Source organism: Bos mutus, chromosome 6 (genome assembly GCF_027580195.1).
Source record: "Bos mutus isolate GX-2022 chromosome 6, NWIPB_WYAK_1.1, whole genome shotgun sequence".
NCBI classification, from domain to species: domain Eukaryota; kingdom Metazoa; phylum Chordata; class Mammalia; order Artiodactyla; family Bovidae; genus Bos; species Bos mutus.
The window spans coordinates 23739314-23765890 of record NC_091622.1 but is presented as its reverse complement, the minus strand read 5'-3'; the positions used below and the strand labels follow the sequence as shown (position 1 = coordinate 23765890).

The window sequence follows — 26577 nt, the reverse complement described above, 5'->3', positions numbered from 1 at the left end:
AAGAATAGATAACCGAATTTAAGTAAAGAGTAGTTAATCCTTTTTAAGAAAATATTTGTTTTCTTAAGTCCATGCATAATAACAACATGATGCATGATCCATGTAAAAAATAACTAACATATGGGAAATGAAACTAAATAATCTTTTCATTCTCAATGATTTGAATAATATAGATTTTCATAAACAAGCTTTATGGTTCATGTTCATTTCCTAGAAATCTTGTGAAATACACCTGGTAGATTCGTCTTTTACTGCAGGGAGTGAATGAAAAATAGGATTATAATAGCTGTTCTATTTTATAATATGTTGAATCTATTGTGAAATAAATGTTTTAAAGTGCTGCAGCACATAGAGGGCATAAAATGTGAAGCAGACCACTTACAGGCTTTCTCTACAGAAATAATTTAATAGATTTCAATTTGACTAAAATAGTGAGGAACTAACAAATCCATTTAAAATATAATTAAAGAAAAGAAAATAGTTTCTAATAATATATTTAAATGACCAGACTAAAGTATTAAGACACTATTCAGTGACATATAATCAAGGCAAAACAGAGCAGAGGACCATGATCTCACCTGAGAACCGAGAACACTCTGGCCATCTTGCCGATGGCTCGGATCTTATTTCTTATCACCTCCTTCCTGGCTGCAGCCGTTGCTCCTGCATTTTAAAAACATAGTTGAGAAGTCAGGTGACTTTTTATTGAACTCTAACTAGTTGACTAGTTTACATATATAACAAACTGCTGTAAGCCAAATCAGGTTTGTTTTTTGTTCCCCTTGGGCTTCCCTGATGGCTCAGTCAGTAAAGAATCCACCTGCAATGCAGGAGACCCAGGTTGACCCCTGGGTTGGGAAAATGCCCTGGGGAAGGAAACAGCAACCCACTCCAGTATTCTTGCCTGGGTAATCCCATGGACAAAGGAGCCTGGCAGGCTACAGTCCATGGGGTTGCAAGAGTCAGATATGACTTAGTGACTAAACCAAGGATTTATCTGTGAATCAAGTTCAAAAGCTTATGCTTCCAGGCATAAATGCTTGCCTGTGATACTTTACAGGTTCTCAAAATGCCAAAGAGCAACTTTTGAGATTTCCAATGAGGCAGGTTCCTGTCCTCTTCTATTTATACAAAGGGAACGTGTACTGGCACGAAAAGGAAGTGAGTCACCAGGATCTTCTACTCATTTCCGGTCTCCATGCTTGGAGACTACTTTAGGAAACTTCTTTTGCAAAAGTTGTCCTTTGAAGTGATCAAACTAACCCTCTCTTAACCCCTTATGTTCCCTGGGGGTATTTATAGTATTTATAATATTTATAGTATCAATGGCCGTAAAACATTTGTTTTAGCACTTGATACTCTTTCATCTACTGGTTACTGCACAAATTCTAGAAGAAAAAGCAGAAAACTACTGAACTGGATTTAGTGAGAGAGGGTGGAACATAGTTTGTATTTTAGCACTTCTGTAGAAAAGTTACACATAAGTCTAAGTTTTACCACTGACTGCATTTTCCAAATTTAAAAAAGTCAATCTACATAGGTTGCTGTTATTATAAACATTTTTGCTTTTTATATATTTTTATATAGTTTTAGAATAATGCTATATGATCTTTAGTGAATCTATTTTATTTCTTTTTAAATTTTCAAGGTAATGTTTGAAGAAGTGCAAAACAGAAAAAAAAAAGTTCTCTTTTTAAGATTTTTATATGTCAAAGTAAAAGGGATGGCATGCATGCTCAATCACTCAGTCATGTCTGACTGTTTGGGACCCTATGGACTGTTGTAGCCTATCAGGCTCCTCTGTCCATGGAATTTCCCAGGCAAGAATACTGGAGTAGGTTGCCATTTCCTCTTCCAGGCAATCTTCCCAACCTAGGGATCAAACTCGAATCTCCTGTGTCTCCTGCATTGCAGGCAGGCTCTTTACTGCTGAGCCACTGGGGAAGCCAAAAGGGATAAGATATCCTTTGTAAACATATGGGACTTTGTAGAAAGTGTTAATACAAGCAGATTTTCTTTCTAATTCTACTGCCACTAATAGGAATATAACAAAATATTCTTAGCAGACCATATCAGATAATATCAGAAATGTTTGTAATTCAACAGTTATCACACAGTTTGTTCAGAGACTGGTCTAAAGGTGATAATTGGTATACATTTTGATCTCTTAATTCATGGTAAGTCCAAGCTTTATGACCTTTTTTTGAAGGAAATATTTTTGCTGTTTCTTATGACTTCTAAGAATTGGATTTGAAATCTTTTTCATTGTTTGATAAGGGCCAAACAATTAATCACTGACCTAACACTTCTATAAGAAAGAAAACTTACAGCAACAGTCACACAATTTGGAAATGGCTAGAAAAAGGCCTCTGATTTTCTATTCACCCCAAGGAAGTGAAAATATAATGGGTCACTTTTTTCTTCTGGGTGGGTTAATTTGTCAGAGGTGACACTACCTTAGAAGCTGCGTACCTGGGAGCTGGTTTCCTCTTTTCTCTGACTTAAAAGCCCTCACCCAGCCCCTATTCTTGTCTATTTCTTTTTCTCTAGTGACAATGACACCATAGAAGGTATCCCCCAACACATCTAACTGGTTTGCATCTATTTTTCCCCATCACTTGCCTACTCCCAATCTGGGCGTGGCCACGTGTCTTGCTTTGGGTAAAGCAACATTAGCAAAAGTGATGCTGGCAGGATCTTGAAACGCACACAGGCTTGTTCTGTCTCTTGCTCCTTGGTATTTTTCCAAGAGAGTTGAAAACTTATGTCCACACAAACTCCTGTACACAGATGTCTATACTAATTTTGTTCATAATTGCCAAAATGGAAGCAAGAAAGATTTCCTTTAGTAGGTGAATCTACTGTGGTCCATCCAGATAATGGGATTTTTATTTGGTGTTAAAACATACTCATCTCTCAAACCAGAACTTATGGCTTTCTCCCATATGGACTTAAACTTATTTCACTCATTTGCAGGCAGAATAGCTCGACTAAGCTACAATCCTGTGTTTCTGATAACCAAGTAGAAACATGGATTCTCATTTATAATTGGTTCTGTTAATTAAGTCTGTTAATTGGTCAGAATTTTGGAGGAGAAAATGGAGTGTGCCTAAAACTTTATTGGCCCTCCCTAAAACTTTATTCTGAGTTTCTAATAATATTTAGTTATTATCTATGATGTCCAATTGTGATTCTTTACATAAAACCTGTCCTAGAGGCCATTTGAAAGTTTAAAGCTTCTGTGCTTGAATTTTAGATGATTTATGATCTACTAAAGGACATTTAAGACTACCAAAGGACATTTGTTAAGGGGGAAAAAATGTGGGGTAGCAATTAGTCGCCTCACAGTGGTTTTCCTACATATTTTTTTTAGTTGTTCAGTTAAATCCTGCATCAGTCTGACTAACTGGTGTGCTACTACAACCCTAGGCTTAATATTCCCCAGTCTGACTGACCCCGTCTGTCAGAAGTCATGATGTGCTAAGTAAGGGGAAAGAGTCTGACCCTCTCCAAAAACAGTATGGCCAGATCATAAAATCAATCCAACAGACACAAGGAATGGAACATGTGGGAGGACTCCAAAACTGGTGACTATATTTAGCAGCACAACAAGAAAAGCAGCAAGGAGTAGTCTAGAAGTGTAATTGGGTATATTTAAGAGGAATGAGAAGGGGGAAAAGTCAAGTCAAGTAAGTGAGAAGTATCTGAGAAGGCTAATCTCTTAGAACGTTTTCATTAAAGGACTTGTAAAAACCATAACCAGAGCAACGAAAACAAAGAAACTAACAGGAAAGGAAGAGAAACAAATTACGCAGAGCCGTCCTTTTCAGTTCAGTATGAGCCAGGGGACTCAGAAAAATGCTCAAATAACTGTGGAATTTTAAATGTAAAAGAACATTCTGACAGAGCCAGTTTAGGATTCCTTATTTTTCAGACCTAGGGACTTACTGGAGAGTACTATAGAGGGTACAGAGCAGGTATACTTTATGTATTCATGGCCGTGTTCCCAACAAACAGTAATTCACAGCATATGGTAATGGTAAGTAATTTATCCTAATGAAGAGATGCTATCTCTCTAGATTTCTCAGTAACCCTGGTAAGTAAGAGGTTTTAGTACATCTTTTATAAAATTCAAATGTATTTACTCAAAAAGTCAGTGAACTTAAGCAAAGAACAGTAAGAAGACACCTTAAAAGTGAATATCTCAAAGCTTTATCCTGGGCAATTACTTTCTCTATATTCCACATAATCAAAATCAAAACGAATACTACACATTTACAATCCATGAAAATGTAAAATATTCAAATAAAATATTTGAATTAATATGTAATTAAACAGAGAAACTGAACAACAGCAGGATAGAACTAAGTTCAGATATAAAGGTTCTTGCATATTTAGTATTGTTATTCATTAAAACTCTTATTTAAATACTTAGGCTCAATTGCAAACCCTAACAGTCTGTAATTCTATAGAAAGGTCAAAGAAGAATGCACATTTTCAGACTTTTACTAGCTGTGACATGCAAATACAATGTCACGTTTAACATTCTTGGAACTTAACTCTATTTAGGTTGTGGAAATGTATCACAGTAGCTCAGCTTAAAATTCAGAATATGGAATAATGAGGGCACAAAAAATACTTTTTATGTTAAACATATAGCATGCCTGATCTTCGTTCCCCAGCCAGGGATTGAACCTGTGCTCCCTGTATTGGGAGCGCAGAGTCTCAACCAGTGGATCACTGTCTCCTGCACTGCAGGGAGATTCTTTATCAATCTGAGCCAGCACGGAAGCCCAAGAAGCCCAAGCATTAAACAATTTTTAATAGGCAACTACTGTTAACAAATTTTCAGAGAAGAATATAATCACTTACTTTAACTCGAAAGTCCAAAACTGAGAGGCAATCTTTCATAAGGTTAAAAATAATGAGCAATTTTAAGTAAAATTACATTTTGTGTTTCCATTCAAATAATTATCACTTTTTTGGGGGCCTGTCTCTTGCTTTACCTTTTAAGTTCTAATCTTCTTTTATGCCTGGGGGTATTATGCTACTATTTTCAAAGCTAGGCACTCTGGCACACTCCATTTTCCTCAGAGGTTAATGTACAGACCAAGGGAATCTTTAAAGATCCGCTTTTACCATGTGTCCTTCCTGACCTTAACTCAGTGCCCTGCTGACTCCTCGTGGAGTTTGGAAGGTACCTATGCCAAATGGCCTGCTGAGTGAATGCTGACAGGCTCTGAAGGGAACTGGAAACTTGCAGCAGCTTCACAGCGACGAGCGGTCAAGTGCCAGGGCAAAGACAGGTTCTAACACATGCGCTACCGGCTACACGTTACAGACCCTAGCTCCCTATGGCTCGCTGTTCCCATCCATCCATTGAGTGACTACTGTAATTCCTGTTTTAACTGAATCAGCAGTGTGGAAGGTACTCTATAGAATACAATTTGGTACCCAAATCATGTATTATTCATTACGTGTTCTTGTGAATGCTTTGTTATTCTATAGCCTGCCGTGAGCTAACAGCTAGCAACGGAAATAGGAGTGAAGCATGGTTTCTGCTTTAGGAGATCACTGGATCACCAACAGCACACATGACAAGGGTGAGAGAGGAGGAGGCCGCGGAGTGGGGAGCGCTGCTGTCAGCTGGAGAGAGTGCACTGAGCCCATCTCTTCTTAAACTCCCTGTTCAGTAACGAACTTCCTGTCTGTAGCTTGAAACCAGCGGTAGGGAAGAGAATTTACACCAACAAAATCTGCAAGTGCTACAAACGAGGGCCATTTTCTTTCTGCAGTGATGGGTTGTTAAACATTTACCACTGGAAGTAGGTGTTAATTGTCTGGAGGAAAATGTTCACCCAAATGGTGACAGCTGAAGGATCCTAAAGGATAAGTAAGAGTTAAAGAGGAGGGAAAAGTCTCCACAGAAGGACGAGAATTTTCAAACACGTGGAAGCTGCAAGAATCCATGAAATATTCAGATGATGGGTGAGATGTCTGGCACACATCGAGTTTGGGTACACTGGGGTGTGGGTAGTGTGGGAAGAGAAGCAGGGCATGCCTGGGGCTAAACTGTAAAGGCTTTAGCGTAGTGCTAGGAACAAAGAAAACATTTAGATATAAGCCCCAGTGGCTCAGAAGGTAAAGAATCTGCTGCAATGCAGGAGACCTGGGTTCAGTCCCTTGGTCAGGAAGATCCCCTGGAGAAGGGCATGGCAACCCACTCCAGTATTCTTGCCTGAAGAATTCCACGGACTGAGGAGCCTGGTGGGCTACAGTTCAAGGTGTTTCAAAGAGTTGGACGTGACTAAGGAACAAACACTTTCATTTCACTTTTTGTACTCATCATAGAGGTATAGAGAACATACTTTGCACTTACCCACCCCTTTTCCAAAGAAAGAAAGAAAAAGAAAGAAAGAAAGAAAAGAAAGAAAGAAAAAGACAGACTGATGGCTGGGTAGAGAGACAGAGATGTGACAAAGCAAATATACCCAAATGTTAATTGTAAAAAGTAAGTGATGGGGAGAGGACTATACAATTCTTTCAACATTCCTTTATGTCTGAAACATTTCATAATAAAATGTGAAAAAAAAAAAAAAAAGAAAAAACAAACACACCATTTTATCTGGAAGAAGCTTGCTTTTGAGAGAAAAGCGAGATAGCAGTTTTAAGAACAGGAGTCTCTCCATCCCTCCTTTTCTTTGTGTTACATGAAGGATGCATGAACTCAACAAAGGCAGTCAGGAAGAAAAGTCCTCAGTGCCCTGACCTCCATCCCTGCTCTTCTCCAACCAGCTGCCGGGGGAATCTGGACTGCTAAGATTTTGTTGATTAAGCCCAATTCAACAGAATCTAATTGCTTCTGATACCTTTTTGAAACTGTAAGAAGTGAAAATGATGAGCTACATAAAAGTTTTACACTTAAATATCTTATAAAATAGGAATATTTTCGTATTATTAGAAGGTAAAAAAGCTGTTTTCAAAAAATTGAGTGCTTAATATTTAATGGAGAAAGTACTGGGACAGTTCAACTTCATTTTTACACTGGCCTCAAATGTTTTATTATTTAGGCTTCTTTCTTTGAATGACTTTTAACAAGTGTATCCATAGCACATGTCTTTAAATCAAATACATTATATTAAAAGGAGTGTATATATATTAACATCTCACACTTTTTCAGAAGAAAGATATAGTTTAAGAACTATATTCTTACTGATAGGCTTCAAATATCTTAAATCTTTTAATTCAAAATCAGAAAATAATATAGAAAACTCACTTTTTCAAATTTGTTAAGGGAAATGAAGTCCCTCTCTGTAAGAAACTTATGCCACTGGAAAGTAAAATTTTATTATGATTCATTACTTTTAAGCAGAGTTTAGACATGTCTCCAGGTTTTATTTTTCGACACATAGGGCAATTACTGAATTTGAATAAAGGTTATTGATGGAACAAAGCCTAAGGTGTTGAGATAATAAGATCTTTTGTTGTGTACATTTAAGACAAAAGGTTTCCATCCAAAATCAGCACTTTAGAAATAGGATACCACGCAAAGACAGAGCATTTCTTCAGAAGCGTCTAAAAACTTTGCATAATTTGTCTTTATAGCTCTGGACAAATGATGATGAAATCATCATTTATGATCATTTATGGGAGGACACGTTTTCCGAACTGGCCCCCATAAGGCTTGGAGCCAAACCATGTGCCTACAACTTATTTTCTTTTCGTTTCTTTCTCTGACCTAGTTTAACAATAACAAGTCTTGAGCTTCTATATTCAACAAAGTGACATTGTACAGAAATTACTTAAACATTTACTCAGTTTTGCCCTTGGCTGTGGTGAGCTTGACAAGCGCTTCACTACATTTGTCTATATCACTAGGCACTTGAGTCCTGGGAATTAGGGACAGTATCATAAGCTCTGAGAAACTGTGTCCACTCTGATGGACTGGCTATAATGATGCAATCTTTACCTTTTTTTCACTTATGCATCTACAAAAGACTATCCCCCAAAGAATATTATTCTCACCTCCAAGTTTAAATAATTATGTGGAATACATAATGTTGTAAACATTGCCATTTTAAAATGAACTGACAATACTACTTTTTAAAAAAAAAACCAGTAGTATATAAATAACACAGCAATGTCATCCTATCATCATCCTTTCAAAGAAAAAATTCTCATGTTGGTCCTTTTTTCTTTGAAATTGCATTTCCATTTCAATTTTCCTGATTTTACTTTAGTATATTATATACACTATTTTATCACATTATACTTTTCTTCCAAAAGATATGTTTAAATTTTTAAATTTATTTTAAAAAATTTCCTAAGACAATGAGGCCTTACGTCTTACAACTTCTTTTGTAATCAAAATCACGATTATTAGAAGTACATAACTGAACCCAGTAGCACAAGTATATGGTCAATGTTCAAGAATATTAAAAAAAAACACAGAGATATAATTTGATTGAACCTATCCCTTAATGATAAGGATGAAAGGGCAGTTACACTGCCTTGATTAAGGAGACTTCCTAGGCACTGAGTTTTTCCATTGTCTCTTAGTTTTAGTGCTCTGGGCAGTGTTCACAGTGACTAATAGGGAGGCCCATGCCTTTCTGCTAAAATAAGAGAAAAGCAACTGAGAATGAATGAGGAGGTGGCAAAGGAAAGACTGCAGTGAGCTTGCATCTGATGAGGTCCCAGGCTGATCGTCTTTAGGAATGAAGACACATGTAGGCTGAGGATGTAAAAATGGATTCCCTTACTCCTCTTGAAATCCCTTTGGGGAATCCCAGTAGTCCAAATACTCTGGCATGAAGATAACTGCTCTATCAAGAATTATATCACCCAATTTCTACAGGTGATAGCTGTTGGAAGATCTCCTTGACCAGCCATAACTGGAGAATCCTGCATTGTTGATCCATTTAGGGTCAATGCTGGTTTAACCTAGTTCAATGAGATTGGAGGTGTTGCTCCTCCCATAATAGCTGTGTGTGTGCTTATGTAGGTTATTCTATTGGAGAAAAACACCTTCAAAATAACAAATTAAAAAATCTCTGTAAAAATTGATCTTTTTGAGGACTACAACCTAAAATGTGTGGAATACCTAATTTTGATTCTAACAATACTATATCAAATATCTATAGGTGATAAAATTGAGACATAATGACTACTCGTTCCAAACCACTCCAAACCACATATTCTGAATTTCTTCCATATGTTTTTTAGCTCAACTAAAATCTCAGCATGTAATAGGCCCTACAATGGTGTGATATTTGGCATAGGGCTAGTCTGTCTTACATATCATTTTGAAAGCATCAGAGGATCCTTGAAAATATGTATATTTTTTAAATAAAAAGACTCTCCTATGTAGCGGATTTTTAAAAAGGCCAGCACAGTCTAGAATATTTATTCTAATTTCTCTTGTCATAAAACATAACTGGATTCTTTGGATAGGAAGTCTTAAAAATGTACAGACTACTCCTAAATGTCAAATAACTGTCATTATTTGGTTATCTTAAATACATAGTTAAAAGCTACTTTCATTTCCAAGTGTTAATTTGATTCCACGGACTTTTGTTCTCTGAGACACTGTGTTCCATCTGTTCAATGATTCCCTGGTATAACTGCAGAAATTGGCTATAAGCATAATTATAACTTGGGTAAAAATTAGACTTTAGATTAGGAAGCTTGGTTATTTTTTGAGATACTCTCACATATTCAGCTTATGCCTTACAGAGGACATTTCAGTTTATCTATATTTGCCCAAGTGGAAACTAGTAGCATGTGAAATGCCATTTTGGATTGACTTCATTATCATAACAGACATGCATCGATTTTATGAACTGACAATGAAAATAAAAGCAAAATAAGATGAAATAACAAGTGTCAAGCTAATAATGGAGATGTATTGCCTATAGAAGAAACACTCATAATGCCTGGATGTTTAACCTATCAAGGATTATTCTGAATATAGATGAGGATATAACAGTTGAACAATGTACTTATTAAGGACCTAATTGGGCATACATACTAAATGCTGGAAGAATGCATTTAGACCAGTGCCAGGTACCATGCTACCTGCTGAAGCACTTAGCACAGATCTTTGATACATGATACTCAAAAATGTCTTTTCTTTATATTAAGAAGCAAATGCTTGTGCAGAGGTGAACAGTCCAGTTCTTCTAACAGTAGCATTTCTCACTGTAAATTAAAAGGCCGATCGTGTGATCTTCATTAATATCAAATTGCCTAGTTGGTGGCCTCAGTTGTGTTTTGTGCTAAACACTGGCTAAAGGCCGGACCGCAGACGATGTTAGTTCACTAGGGAAGAATAGAAGCCAGGATGCTAATGGCCTTGAGTCAAAAAAAAAAAAAAAAAAAAAAAGACCATTCCACAAAGATGGGCGACCAAATAAAATCAAGATTTCTGTTTCTTTAAAATTCTGAGAAAAACTGGATGAAATGTCATAGCTTCTCATAAGCTAAGAGTAAAAACGAAGGGGAAAAGTTGATTTTTAGGAGAGCAAGAGTAGACTACCCTGATAGAAAAATATTTTTAAACTTTAGATTTTCTGAGCATTTATTAAAGCTTTTCATATAGCCTTTAAACATGCCACTTGAGATCAAACAACTATAAAGAGAATGTTTTACAAACCTTGGACTTATAACAACTCTGCCATTGTTCAATCAATTAGTAATTATTCTAAGTACAATCTTCAGATTAAGAAGTTGGACCCACAAAATGCTTTACTACAAAGAAAGTGGTGCTTCCCTGGTGTCTCACAGGTTAAAGCATCTGCCTGCAATGTAGGAGACCCAGGTTCAATCCCTGGGTCAGGAAAATCCCCTGGAGAAGGAAATGGCAACCCACTGCAGTATTCTTGCCTACAGAATCCCATGGACAGAGGAGCCTGGCAAGCTATGGTCTATGGGGCTGCAGAGAGTTGGACATGATTGAGCAACTAACACACTTACTTATTAATAGGGAGAGAGCTGTATATAACGTTTAGTTCATTCTGCAAAGTCTGCATTTTCTGTAATGTGAAATTATGCCAGCTAATAAACTCATTTGTGCAAAATCATGTAGTATTAAGAAGAGAAAAAAGTACCTTTAATATCTGTGTTATTATATCATTTAAGTTGGCAATTTAAAAAGATTTTCATTATTGTAATCACAAAAAGTCAGACTTGATGATACTGGCTACACTATGATGGCTACCCAGGCATCTTGTTTGGTAGTTCAGGCCCCCAAATATTAATAGCCCTATATATGGATGGGAATTTATACCCTAGTATCTAGTAAATATCTGTGTACATTTTTAGACATGTTTCAGTTTTAATAATATACTGGATATAAATTTTGTTTCCTTTTTATAGCATAATCATGATGAAAAAAGGCAGTTACTTGTACTATGAAGGGAACAAAGTATAAAGGATACATTTATGTGACCAAACTGATTTAGCCTCTAAATCACACACTGAAATATTAATTTTAAAAAATTAACAATAAACTGGAAAGTAATTAACAAAAGTATGACAAGCAACCACAAAGACTTTTACAAAATATTGACTAGTCTTTCTTTTTATAGATGTCTTCCTTTCCTTTCTCCAATTACATAATGCAAATTCAGGTATTTTTAAAAAGATACGAGAACTTAAAACTGATAAGCTGATATCCATCTTTGACATGTAAGTTTTTGGAAAAATTACATGGATTTCTCACATGGTCATACTTCTTAAAACAGTAAAATACACAAAGTGTTTTTCTTTCCTTCATCAGAAGAGAACAAGAAAGATGTCCTTACGTTTCCTCCAACTATCAAATATTTTATTCCAATTTACACTCCTTCCTCCAACCATCTAAATCTCTGTGAAAGCAACCTATTTAAAATTGGTTTCTTATTGTACTATACTCTCAGCTCAATGAAGGCAGAGACCATGTGTTTATTTACCACTGAATATACAGATATGGTATTCTATGAATATTTTATATAGAAATTTAAAAATAATAGAGAAAATAAAATAGAAATATACCATGATATAAAAATTGAAGTGCTTTGAGTTTTATTTTAGTATTTGGCTTTTTAGAAAATAATTTCAATTTTCTGTTTTAGCTATTATAAACATTAAACAAATTTTGCTATTTGCCTCTTTCCAATAATCTTTTATCTGACCAAATGACAGCCTAATATTTCATTTTCTGGTTTTCTGGTAAGATTTATATTTCATAGTAATTTTTATGCATTTGGTGCAAATATTTTTAAACAGCTGCTGCTTGAACTGCTCCACAATCCTGGTTCTCACTGTCTTTCCCTCATCACTCTTTTCTCTATTTCATTTGTTTGTCTTTCTTCAGCTTCATAAAGAAGGGATACTTTTCCTGACCAGTGCTCAATTTTCTGATGTTTCCTTCCACGTCAGTAACTTTGGAGGCACATTTGACTCTTAGTAGGTTCAATTGTGACTTTTAACACAAAGCCTCAGTCACCTGCTCCAGTTTCATTCCCAAATTCCAGGGCTCCATTTCCAAATCCTGTTTGGATGTTTCCAGAGCCATGTCACTTTTACTCAAACTCATGTCTGTCACTAAACCAAGGGTTCCCAACTTTCGGGATCTAATGCCTGATGACCTGAGGTGGAGCTGATATAATAACAATGGAAATAAAGTGCAGAATAAACGTGATGCGCTTGAACCATCCTTAAACCAGCCTCTTCCCCCTGCCCCCACCAACACCCCCCCCCCCACACATCCCTGGCCCGTGGAAAAACTGTCTTCCATGAAACAGGTTTCTGGTGCCAAAAAGGTTGGGGATTGCGACACTAAACTCATCTTTCTCCTGAAATGGATGAAGTTTTTCCATAACTGTTCTCATCCTCCTAGGTACCAAGGTTTGAACCATCCAAACCTGCTTTGGTTTCCTTTGCCCACTGATTCCATAGTTGTAAGTCCTTGGCCGCTCTCTGGAATAGCTCCCTCTTTCTTCTATTATTGAAACTATCATTGTTCCAATCTAGTCACCTCAACCTTGAAATACTGTATTCAGTTTCTAAATTATAACCCAACTCATCCTTTGTTCTTTCTCCAAGCATTTTTCCAAGCTTGGAAAAAGTATTTGCTTTCTCTCAAACACAGCTTTTAAGATGACGGCAGGTTATGCTAAGAGTTGATAGAACAAGAATCATATGGCCACTGTGCCCTCAGAGCTCTTGTTTGGTAATATGTCTAAACATTTCTTTGAATTTTTTCATATTAAATGTAATACTTTTGCTCCCAAACTGCCAATTATTATAGGACATAATTTTTTTTTTTTTCCTTCAGATTGGGAACCTGAAATGTGAGATGCTGAAATCAGCTGCTCAGAAATGACAGTGATTACAGCCATAGGAAGAGCTCTAAGCTAATGGTTCTCTGTATATGTGCTGCCAGACGCACAAAGCAGAAGGGAGTTTTTAAGATGACATTCATCTCAGACACTCATCATGGCAAACAAATACAGCTTTGGTAGAAAATGCTTTACCCGAGTCCTTAAAGAGGTATTCCTCAAGGACCAGTAAGATGTCACATAAGTCCTACTAATTTCCAACTTCGCACTTTAAAACGTTCTGCATAATTTTTTAAAGTTAGACAGAAAGCAGTGGGGAGACACTCTGGAACCTGTGATATTAGATTTGAAGAATTATCTAATAACCCAAAGCAGATGATGGAAGATAATTTTCTTGTATACAATTTACATGGTTTCGTAGAGGCATGCAAAAAACTGCTCTGATTCCATATTCGGTGACTTGCCTGTGGTTAACATTAGGATAAGGCAAAAACGTGGATAAAGGACAAGAGTTCCGCCATGTGGTTTGCTCCTTTAGATGAAAGCAGAGACATAAATTCTAATTTAGTCCTAAGTCTTTCCAGGGCAGCTTGAAACTATACTTGGCTTGAAATGTATTAGTTTTTATTATTTTTTCTTTCTTATTCTACAGGATTTCAGTTTTACCTCCACAGTTCTTTTCTGTTAGCCAGACTTATCACATAGCACCGTCTCAAACATAATTTGCTTACATATATGTACATATACATATATATAAGATAGTGATCTCAGAGTCTAAGATTTTAGACAAAAAGAAAGTTCCAAATAAATATTTCTAACTCATGAAACTGTTATTAGGCTTTTAAGGCTATTCCAGACTTCCTTATTATAATACTGAACAGTAAAGAAAGCTTTGTGATGGAGATTGCTTGATTTCTGTCAGTTTTTCTGCCCCCCACTCCAAAACACTTTGGAATCACTTACTAATCCGTGCTCTGAAATTAGTCTTCTTCATTAATGAGAATTAACTACTAAATGAGATACATCTACTTGGACTTCGTTCTTCGCTGACATATACTGGGGAATAACAAACCCAAATTAAAACCAGACTATCCTTTTATCATCCAAAATCAGAAGTGGAAACAGGAATCAAAGACCCCGATACATATAAACCAGATCCTCAAAAGACATTCAGTTGGCATTAAACTGCCTCAAAACTTTACAAGATAACAGAAGTTTTGTATTTTATTTTCAACAGAAAAGAACCACAGACCAATTTAAAACAGTGATCTTTTTCTAGACAGGCTATCAAATTCCTTTATTTGTAAGGCAGAAGCTGAGGAGCAGAAATTCATGACACGATTTCTACCCAGCAGAAGCCTAGGCAAGCCAGGAGACTTTTTGTCTATTCAGATGCAATAAAATTTTTCTCATTATCAAACACATAACTTCTTGGAGTGAATTAAGGTTAAAGGAGTAAAACAAAACTATTTTATTTGCTCTGACTTTCATGGTCAAATGATTGTGCAAAAAATCTATTTCTTTATTTTATGGCTATTTAACAGAACAAACTAAAGTATATTATGTTTCGCTAATCGTGTTGTTTTGCAAAAAAAAAAAAAGAAGCTCATCATGCTGTTAACAATTCAAGCACTATAACAATAGCTTGTGGAAAGTTCAAGAGTCTGAGAAACAGGCAGACATTGGCATGAATCCAGGCTCCATGAGTTCACTAGCTCTTTGACCTTAGGTTTTAACCTCACTGCCCTGAGCTCTGTATGGAAAACCAGGATAATCATAGCACCTATATCAAAAAGTTGTCTTGAGGATTAGGGACAATATAAATCACCTAGGAAATTTCCATAACATAATTCATAGTTTTTGCTGGTCAAAAGGGTAAGAGTTAATACAGATAAACCACTTGGAATGATGCCTAACACCTAAGCGTTAGCTGTGGCCACGTTCATTGTCAAGTGGTGAAGGAGAGCTGACAGAACCCACAGGAAAAGAAGCAAAACGAACCCCACACCTAGCACTCCTCAAGGACATGAGGAGAATTCCTATCCGTGACAGACTTTATAAAACTAACAAGCCCCTTGATAAGGTCCTCTGAGAGGCACGGTCTGTAAAGGCCCATTGTTGTTTATTCACTAGGTCATGTCTGACTCTGCAAGTCCATGGGCTGTAGCCCGCCAGGCTCCTCTGTCCATGGGGTTTCCCAGGCAAGAATACTGAAGTGGGTTGCCATTTTCTTCTCCAGGGGATCTTCCCGACCCAGAAATCAAACCTGCTCTCCTGCACTGAAACAGGCAGATTCATTACCACTGAGCCACCAGGCAAAGGCACCATTACTACCCTGGATTTTATAGCTGATGTTGGATATCGAGCAAAATATGGAGAAAGGTTTGATAAAGACTCATCAAGAGATGTCTTCTCTTTAGAATATGCAGCAAGTTAAGGAAGAGCTTTAATTAAGTCCTTTGATGTCTTCTGATTCCTGCTTTCACCTCTGGACTGATAGAACATAGGGCCAGGCCCCAGAGAGAAACAGACACTGCAGGCTGCCTAAAGGAGGAACAGGGTGGGAGAATGGAACCTTGATCCTCAGGTTGAAAATAACATCATACAAAAAGAGCAAAAAAAAAAAAACCTACAAGATAAGTTCTCAATAAACTCTTGTCCCCCAAAGAGTTAAATAGTTCTGGGAAGATTCTCAAGTTGTTCTCTGAGTAGCTTTGAGGAAATCCATAATTTCTGTGTCATGATAAATAAAGCACTAAAGAACATTTCTGATGATTTACTCTGAAATGTATACCACCCTAAGTTAAACACATTTTTAACGAAAACTTTACTTCTGTTTTCCTTTTCTTTCTCATAAATTCTCAAATTTATGAGATATGAGCATTTAGAAGTTGGAGCTGTTTCTCTGCAGAAATGATCTAAGATTCAAACATGGTAGTGGACGACCCCACCCTTACGGCAGAAAGTGACGAGGAATAAAAAGCCTCTTGATGAAAGTGAAAGTGGAGAGTGAAAAAGTTGGCTCAAAGCTCAACATTCAGAAAACAAAGATCATGGCATCCGGTCCCATCACTTCTTGGGAACTAGATGGGGAAACAGTGGAAACAGTGTCAGACTTTATTTTTTGGGGCTCCAAAATCACTGCAGATGGTGACTGCAGCCATGAAATTAAAAGATGCTTACTCCTTGGAAGGAAAGGTATGACCAACCTAGATAGCATATTCAAAAGCAGAGACATTACTTTGCCAACAAAGGTCCTGCTAGTCAAGGCTATGGTTTTTCCAGTGGTCATGTATGGATGTGAGAGTTGGACTGTGAAGAAGGCTGAGCGCTGAAGAATTGATGCTTTTGAAGTGTGGTGTTGGAGAAGACTCTTGAGAGTCCCTTGGACTGCAAGGAGGTCCAACCTGTCCATTCTGAAGGAGATCGGCCCTGGGATTTCTTTGGAAGGAATGATGCTAAAGCTGAAACTCCAGTACTTTGGCCACTTCATGTGAAGAGCTGACTCATTGGAAAAGACTCCGATGCTGGGAGGAGTTGGGGGCAGGAGGAGAAGGGGACGACAGAGGATGAGATGGCTGGATGGCATCACCGACTCGATGGATGTGAGTCTGAGTGAACTCCGGGGGTTGGTGATGGATAGGGAGGCCTGGTGTGCTGCGATTCATGGGGTCGCAAAGAGTCAGACACGACTGAGCGACTGAACTGAACTGAGTAAGAGCACTGGTCTGCTTAGAAAGAAAAGAATTCTTCCAAGTGCCCTGAAAAGGACACGCACTTCTATCATTGGCATGAACAGGTTTAAAAGCAACTGCTGATGACCACAGCACATTGATTAGAACTAATTATTTTAAAGCAGAGGAAGTTCCAAAATGCATCCTTTCATGTTAGTGACTAAGCAAGTGGGTAAAGGAACTCACTAAATGAAGTAAACCTGAGCCAGTCTTGGTGATACTCAACTGTGCAGGAAACACCAGCACTGTTGAAATGAGCAGGTGCTTTTGGCTTTAGGATCTGGCAGCACACAGTAGGTGCTCAATATATATTTACTGAATGAGTGAATTAACATGTAATTACAATCATATGCAGGGCTACTTATTTCATACCATGTGCTATATATTTAATATTATTGGTCAATAAACCTTGCTAAAACAGAGATTTGTTTACAGAGCAACACCTCTGTATTAATGCTACTTAATCTTCTTTTTTGAGGAGTTACAGAAACATAGTAAAAGGTATCTATTACAAAATGCTTGTTGACTTTTAAGATTTAAATTTCATCAGGTTAGTATTCTTTCTTGAGGGAAAAAGAATATCTTTCTAACCTTCCATTAGGAAGATTTAGTATCTCTTAGATGGTATTATAACTATCTAATATATATAGATAGTTATATATGGTATATAACCATCTAACTATACCTGGAAAAGTTAACAATGGCAAACTGTGGCTTTAACATATGAAACAGCTAGAATCTGGATAAAGCACAGAACATCCACTGGTTTTCTGAATATTTTAAAATATATCAATATGTTTACTTAAGAAAGTTCTTACAAACTATTTTTTTTAGCTCTTCTAATCTAGTAAAAGTTTAAAAAAATTCTTTTCTTCCCTGTATTGTACATTCCCTTGCAGTGTGATATATGACTAAAGAATAGTAACATGGAGACAAGTAATGAAGACAAGAGAAGTTAAGGAAGGAGAAAAACCTTGAGATAGTAGAAATAATTGTACACTTTAAATTTACCTAAGTATATAGACTGTATGTATGTGAGTGAATGGACACTTTCATTTTATTTTTGCCTAAAGAGTTAGGTATTCTGCAAAGACTTAGGTACTCTAAGAGTTAGTTAGGTATTCTAATACAAATTAGATGTGATTTGTATTAAGCTCAAATAAATATTAAATCATGCTGTTCAGACAGTAACTTTCAGAAAAGGCTACATTCTTGCTTCATTTTACACATGTACAGTTTCAAAAGGCAAAAATTGTATCAATTTAAACTTTCCACAATATCTAGTTTCCACTGCTACCATTCCCTTTTATTTGATAATGTCTTACTTTATTGATATTTTATGTTTACACATCAGTCTCTCCAATCAGACTGAAACTTCTTCTTAAGTCTTTAATGCATTTTGGAATCCTGAGTGCCCTGTGCAGAGTAGGCACATGTTAAACATTTATGGAAATGAATTTTGCTCTTGCACTTTCCTCTTCCAACTACATTTTTGTATATTACCATCCCTTTTAGGGCCCTTTTGTAAGAGCCAGAGTAATTTTTCTCTCTATCCACATCAGGAATCTTTGTCTTTTATAGAAAGTGTACTCCCTGAAGGTAACAAATACAAAATAGTATTTTTAAAAAACAGTAATAAAAAAACCTAATAATTTATTTAATTATTACAGATATGAACAGATATTAAGTTGACATAAATATCAATATGTCAATGTGTAAGTTATGTTTTATCATAGATATCAAAATTTGAATAACTGACAGGAACAATTGCACTAAAAGAGCCAAAAAAGTGACTTAGCAATGTGAGCTACTGAAAGATGGTTATTCAAGTACTTAACTGCTTCAACTATGTTTTCAAGGTGATGGGAAAATTCTCTCATGGATTTTGTTTCTTATATTTCTTCAAAGCAACTATAAAATATCATAACATTGTTCATTCTCAACAGTATATTATTTACACATAATCTGAATCTTAGAAATTTATTCTTAGGGTTATCTGTAAGATGCCAAGTAACTACCTAGTAAACTGAATTAGCTCAAAGGCTCAAGGCTCTTACCATCAAATCCATCTTCTTCTGACCCTAGTTCATCGTCTGAGCAGATGTTGAGGACATTTACCAGCATCTCAGTCACTGAGGAGACAAAGGAAAGAAAGAAAAAATAGTCTAAAACATTTACTGTAATATTAATTATTACTCTGGCACTGTTAATGAGCAGGCTTGGCAGTAACATTCTTACCTATATTGAAGATGGAATTTCCTGCATAATAGTTTTTATAAAATTCAGATCATAAAAGATATCAGGCTTTGTGTTTCTATGTAGACTTTATATTATTAAAATTATCAGCTCATGCCTACAAAATCTAATGGAAACATTGACCAGGTATCAGTCAATAGATACTGGACCAAAGAAAAATGTGGATGTGAATATAGTATACATCTATGAAGGAGAAAATGCTTTTTAATTTTTATTTATTTGTGCAAAAATGCTGTTAGATTTAGACAAGGTTACAAACATTAGGTTCATAGGGATCAAGTGAATGCTGGAGCTCTTTTTAATTTTTAGTCCCCCAGAGAACTCAGTTTAGTGATAGAAATATGGCTTGTGTTTACAAAAAACTGATAATTGATGAACTAATATATTTGACATAGCTTTGAGAATATTGATTTAAAAAATTAATGTGTTGATATATATCATTAAATTTCATTTTCAAAAAGGTTTTACAAATGAAGCTTAGATAAGTCTAATAAGAAATTTACTTGAGTAAATAGATTAAAAGAGGGCTGTATAAAAGCATTATACACAGAAATTAGTACTGCAACACTTTATACTAAGTTACATGTTATTTGTGTTAAACATTTTTAAAAGTTAGGTTGGGTTCTATCATGAGTGTGAAAAGAAGCTTGTCCAGTATTTCTTCAAGAGTTCAGTTTTAAAATCAATGTTCTTCTAGCATTAAAGATATATGTGAAAGGGTGAAACTTCAGTGGGGCCAACATTAACCCAGAGCTTCAGTTTCATTATCAAAAATAAGTTATGTACACATATATATTACTATATTCTTTTGTTACAGATGTTCAAAAAATCTGATTAATTAATGGAAACAACCCACATGAAGGGTGTTCAAGGATAGTTGTCAGGATTCTCAGTGCTTTTCTGTCCATGCTATGATCTGATGGGTGCAAGGAAGTGGTGACATGGAGTAGAACCGGGAACATTTATCTATTAAAATTAAAATTTACTGACTCTTAAAATTTACTTTTGACTTGTTTTGGTGTTGAAGGGGAAGACTTCTTTGATGACAATTCATAACTTCTTGGGTTTAATCATTAAAGGACATTTAAAGAAAAAAACAAGGATTGTAGGAAAATATTATACATATTAATATATTACATATATGTATGAATGTAAATACACAATATTTCAGAAAAATGCACAGCTTTTCTCTAAAATTCCCCCACAGGCCATTATTTTTCTAAAACAAGTGCCAGCTCTTATGTTTATTACAATGTCTATTCCCTTTCTCTGTGATGCTCAAGACTTGGCTTGAGGAATGATCCAGACTATCACCATCATGCCTCCTGAATGGAAAACTCAAGTTCAGTGGGTGCAGGCTTTTCCTCAAAATTTTTGTTGCAGTTTAGGTCAAAATACAAAAAAACAAATAAAGGGGGACTGAAGGAAAGAAAGAAAAGACCAATTCTTCTGAAAAACTGGAGCATGCTAATAAACAACTTTTAAAATATACATTTTTCTCATCTAATGGTCACAATATTTATCACCAATCAGTTGCTCAGTTGTGTCCAACTCTTTGCCACCCATCGTGGCAGGCTCCTCTGTCCATAGGATTTTTCAGGCAAGAATACTGGAGTGGGTCACCATTTCCTCCTCCAGGGGATCTTCCCAACCCAGGGATCCAACCCATGTCTCCTACATTGCAGGTGGATTCTTTGCTGTCAAGCCATTATTATAATGAACTATTTTGTTGTTGTTGTTGTTATTGTACATGCTGTGTTTCAAAATATTGTAAACATTAATCACTTTCATTCAATGATTATTATTAACATCAGAAATGTGAGGAAAGCCTGGTTATCTCAACCTTTTAATTTGACTGGTAGTTTGTAAAATAAAATAGAACTTTTGAATTATAATACAAAGGGGTAAGAAGAGAAGGTAGCCATTATTATAGCTTGAAGCCAGTCAAAACTATGAATTTGTTACTTTAAGTTGGATTATTCTAATAAGATTATGTAAATTATCCTAATAGTTCTCATTTCTTTTATTTCCCCCTTAATTCCATCCATTACATGTTAATAATATGTACAATGACACACTTTCAAATTTCTGCTCCTATGGTGCAGCTTGTGAGTTTTATTGGTTAGACCAAAGGCTTTCTCTTTCTGAATATTTCATGGTAAAAGAGCCACAAGTTTTCTCCTTCCTTCTCATATCATTTTATGTAACACCAACATACATACACTGCCAGGTGTAAGACGGATAGCTGGTGTGAAGTTGCCGTGTAGCAGAGACAGCCCCGTCCAGTGCCCTGTGATGACCTGGAGGGATGGGATGAGGGGAGAGGAGGCAGGCTAGGAAGCCAGGGGAGGTATGTATAATAATGGCTGATTTGCACTGTTGTAACAGAAACCAATGCAACATTGTACAAAAATTTGTTTTAAATATATCTAAAGAAAAAGAAAAAAAAAGAACATCCCAGGATTCCACAACACACCTTTTTCCCCAACAAACGGCAGGGACCAGGTGAAAACATCCATGAAATTTGGAAGCCAGTATGGATGAGGAGAACAGTTGAATTGCCTGATATTCATGACATTGTTCTCATACTTCAATACTGCAGCTGAAAAAAACAAAAAGAAGGAAATTAGATTCACAAGCATATATTTCTGCTTCTACAAATGGCTTGAGTTGATCAAGAGAATGCAACTAATTGACTTAAGCTCCAAAATATCAAGGCAAATAGCTTCATCTGTCATGAATGTTTATACTAGTTATGGATTTAATCTTCACTCAGCGTGATATGTAACTGCAAAATATATGAATGCCATATATGAAAATTCATTATAATTTGGCAAATATATATAAAAAATAGTTAATCAAACACCAGGAATTGGATTAAGCTTTTTTGCAGCCAAGAATATTTTAGTCTTATTTAAAATTTGATGAGACAAATAAAAGTGGCATAGGTAAGTTAGTGCAATATAATAATCTCAAATATCTGAACAGAATTTATTTCTACTGCTTTTAAACCACACTTTTTTTCCCCAGTAGAACTCATAACAGTTGTACAAACAGTTTAAATTAGACTGCAATCTTGACTTAATAAAGTAAAATGTTTGGATTGAATTCTGCCTTAAATAATATGCTGGTATCTGACTCCACCCTTGACTTCCGAAAAGGATGCACCATCCGCAAAGAATAGGAAAATAAATCTGCTTGCTTTACTCTGGTTTGTCTGGTGTCTGTAGGCTGGATTGATACTCATATAGAATGTTATGGGTGAAGAGATGCTAAGAGCACAGCTGATCTGCCTTCTAACCAGGTTCAGAATTTCATCTATAGCAATCAGGACACAGTGTGAGCAGGTCTCTGTGAATACTTTCAATGAAGCAAAAGCTTTACTACTTACTGATCTTAGTTCTCCCTTCTGAAAAAATACAGAACAAGTACACTTCTGTTTCTTTAAACATTAAGAACAATACTCTCATATTGCAGACTTTCTATGATGGCATGATTAGCATCTGTGTGTGCATGCTAAGTCACTTCAGTTGTGTCCAAATCTTTGCAACGCTATGGACTGTAGCCCGCTAGGCTTCTCTGTTCCTGGGATTCTCTAGGCATGAATTCTGGAGTGGGTTGCCATTCCCTCCTCCAGGGGATCTTCCTGATTTGAACTAGCATCTTCTGCGGCTCCTGCACTGCAGGTGGATTCTTTACCATAAAGCCACTTAGGAAGCCCATGATTAGCATTTTCTTAGCAGAAATTACTGAACAGATCCTGATGCTACTGCTAAGTCGCTTCAGTCGTGTCCGACTCTGTGCAACCCCATAGACGGCAGCCCACCAGGTTCTGCCGTCCTTGGGATTCTCCAGGCAAGAACACTGGAGTGGGTTGCCATCCTAAGATGATGTCAAATGAGTTTTTTTATGGCTTTGTCTGGGGGTTTAAAATATAGAAAAATTAATCATTTCACTACCTTAAAATTTTTAGGCTGACTTTATAAGTGAAGGATTAGTTATAGCATGTGATTCCTATGCATAAACACAGGCCTTAAAAATCTTTTTTTTTTAAAATTACTGGAAGTTTACTAGATTTGAGCTTTTGCATCAGTGTCTGCACTAACATCTTTTCTTCTTACTTGATGATATCTTTAACTTAACATTGCTTTCATAGCTCCACATTTTTCTTTTACTTTGAATGTTTTCTCAGAATCTGTGAATTTCCAAATTCTTCCCAGACCTTGGTGCCCAGCTCAAGCACTATCCCCTCTTTGAAATCTTTCCTGATTTCTTCTGATGAGTGTCTTTCCTCTAAATTCCCAAAGCCCTTGACTTAAAGCTCTATTTGCATTTATTATTTAATTTAAATACAGGAATTCTATGTATATACATATATGCCCAATGTCTCCCTGTGTCTGTAAGGAAAAGTACCCTTCAGCAGACTTAATAGTATTTATGTTTGAGTGCTGAAGAATTGATACTTTTGAATTGCATTACTGGAGAAGACTCTTGAGAGTCCCTTGGACTGCAAGGAGATCAAACCAGTCAATCCTAAAGGAAATCAACCCTGAATATTCATCAGAAGGACTGATGCTGAAGCTGAAGCTCCAGTATTTTGGCCACCTGATGAGAAAAGTCTATTCATTGGAAAAGACCCTGATGCTGGGAAAGATTGAGGGCAACAGAAGGCGGCAGCAGAGTGTGAGATGGTTAGATAGCATCACCAACTCAATGGACCTGAATCTAAAACAAACTCTGGGAGATAGTGGAGGACAGAGGAGCCTGGCGTGCTGCAGTCCTTGGAGTCACAAAGGGTCAGACATGACTCAGTGAATGAACAATAACAATGCTTGTTTCACATACCATCTTCTTAGTATAGATGCTCAAAAGCTAAGGACATATCTTGATATTTCCCCCACAATCTTTTTCAAGAAAATTCCTCCTAATCCTTTGACCTTTTCCTCAACCTGTACATCGTATTCTGGATGTCTGTCACATCAGCAATGCGACTGTTAAAGTGTGGCTCAGAACTAATATAATCTTGGGGGGGATGATCAGTGCAGAGTATGGGAAGAATGTATAGTTTTCTGTGATTTGCATACTACATACATCATACTGCAGCTGAACAATAAGTGGATGTTTTCAGCAGCTTACCATTAACAAAAATCATACTTGATAGAGTGAGGTTTTTTCTTTGAATCATATTTCAGGCTGACCAACCCAATTCCAGAGAACAGAATCACAGATGGTTTGGGGACAAGTATTACAGATGGTACATTCAACACTGAGTTACTGCCTTCCTATAGAATACTGAATCCTCCATACACTTCTGTAAACTCATTCTTCTTTGTATTCTTTTTTCATTATCCTATCATTGATTCGATATGTCATTTGGCCTAAGGATACATTCACACAGTATTAAAAACATGCAAAACGAAAAAATCAGGGCAAATGACAACATCGCCTTTGTGAGATTAGAAAGGTGAAGTCCTTTCAGCTTAGCTGCCTGGTCTCTGAGCACCAGCTTCATGGAAATGGTATTTATACTATTTTTAAATACTGCATATTCTTAGTAGGAATGGATCTTCCTGTCTTCGAAAGAATCTTTTAGGTTCTAAGTTGTCTTTTTGAAGAGTAATTTCTTCTCTAAGTTTTCCCCACTTTTTATTAGCTTAGGATGGTGCAGCAGGAAGAGATAAATAAATGTTATAACTGAGAGTACCCAGGAGAAAAGGGAGGCTTTCGATAATATGTCATTTAGTCCTTATTACGAATCTGAAAAACAGATGTGACTGCCCTCATGCTATAGACTAGACTAAGGATCTGAGGTTGAGAAGTAAAATAACTGTCTCAGGATCATGCAACAAGGAACTAGAAGATTTTACTCCCAATTCAAACTCAGCTTTTACTGACACCAAATCCATCCTCTTTCTAACATCCCTCTGTCTCTCCTAAGTGATCAATATTTGAATTTCAGTCCGAGCTATTATACTAATTTAACTTTGAATATGATGTTCATAATTAAAGATGTTTTAGCTTTTTGCCAAAATCCATGTTTGAGAAAAAATGAAATACGATGCACATTCACTAGTGTGGATAAAGCTTGTCCAATAGATAAAGCAGAAGTTCTGTTTTGTCACTGGTGACACAAAGCATTTATTCATTTGACACTGGCTCAACACAATTTATCTGCGTGCCTACCGATAATGCAGATACTGTTTACAGATTTTATTTTTGTTTATTAGCAACAGAAATAATACCATTTAATAGAGGCTACATTTTCTAAGCCATCTGCTCTATGTGTTCCCGTGCTCGGGCTTGGTCATTTCAGTCTTGTCTGACTCTCTGTGACCCCATGGACTGTAGCCCACGAGGCTCCACTGTCCATGGGATGCTCCAGGCAAGAATACTGGAGTGGGTTGCCATGCCCTCCTCCAGGGGATCTTCCTGACCCAGGGATTGAACCCGTGTCCCTTACATCTCCTGCATTGGCTGGTGGGTTCTTTATCACTAGTGCCGCTGGGGAAGCCCATCTGCTCTATACCAGGCACTGTATTTGGTGTTTAATAAGCAAATACCTTCACAATATCTCTCAAAAAAGTGGTTCTTATTTACATTTTCAAAATAAGCAGAGAGGTTATTTGCCCAAGGTCACAGATGAGAAGCAGCAAACCTCAGTTTGGTTTTGAATCTGAAGTCCCTCATCTTTTCAGTATTCCACAATATTCTCACCCTAACTGCATAAATCACTCCAGGTCTACCAAGTGCTGGACACAGACTCTCCTTCCACTTTCATTCCTTTTTTAAAAAAGGGAGCACTGGACGGAAGCCCAGGCGCCCAGGCTGAAGGATGAATGCTGTCATGAATTACTCACAAGACCCAAGAACACTTAATGTCTCTGCGTCTCAGTTACCTCACTTTTTACTACTTGGGTTTATTCGGATAATTTACACAACCTCTTTCAGATCTGAATAATGTTAACTGACTTCTGGAACGAAGCTCTCATCATTAATGCAAAGATTGATGAATGTTCTCAGTAATTCTAAAAGCCGTTAATAGAACCTTTTCCCTTAATTTTCAATATATTAAAAAAAATAGCTTTCATTTAAAGATGCAAATGCAGCAATATGCATTCTCTTCTTCAGCCATATAAAATACTCATGCAAATACACTTCTTGAATAATCTTACATTAATAACTTATGACTTTTGATTTTTTTGCATAATATATATATCACAAAAATATATAAAAAAATTCAAACCAGAACAGTCCCAAATATCCAG

General features: G+C 36.5%; 1 protein-coding gene across 2 annotated transcripts in view; it reads right to left on the bottom strand.

The window, feature by feature from the left end:
• Positions 1-26577, bottom strand: part of PPP3CA (protein phosphatase 3 catalytic subunit alpha) — a 330698-nt gene that overhangs the window by 10169 nt on the left and 293952 nt on the right. For both annotated transcript variants that reach the window (XM_005897690.3, XM_005897691.3), the window contains exons 9-11: positions 21789-21914; positions 19114-19188; positions 579-663 (exon numbers count right to left, since the gene is read on the bottom strand). In XM_005897690.3, coding sequence (XP_005897752.1) covers positions 579-663; positions 19114-19188; positions 21789-21914 — 286 coding nt within the window. The remainder of the gene's footprint in view (positions 1-578; positions 664-19113; positions 19189-21788; positions 21915-26577) is intronic.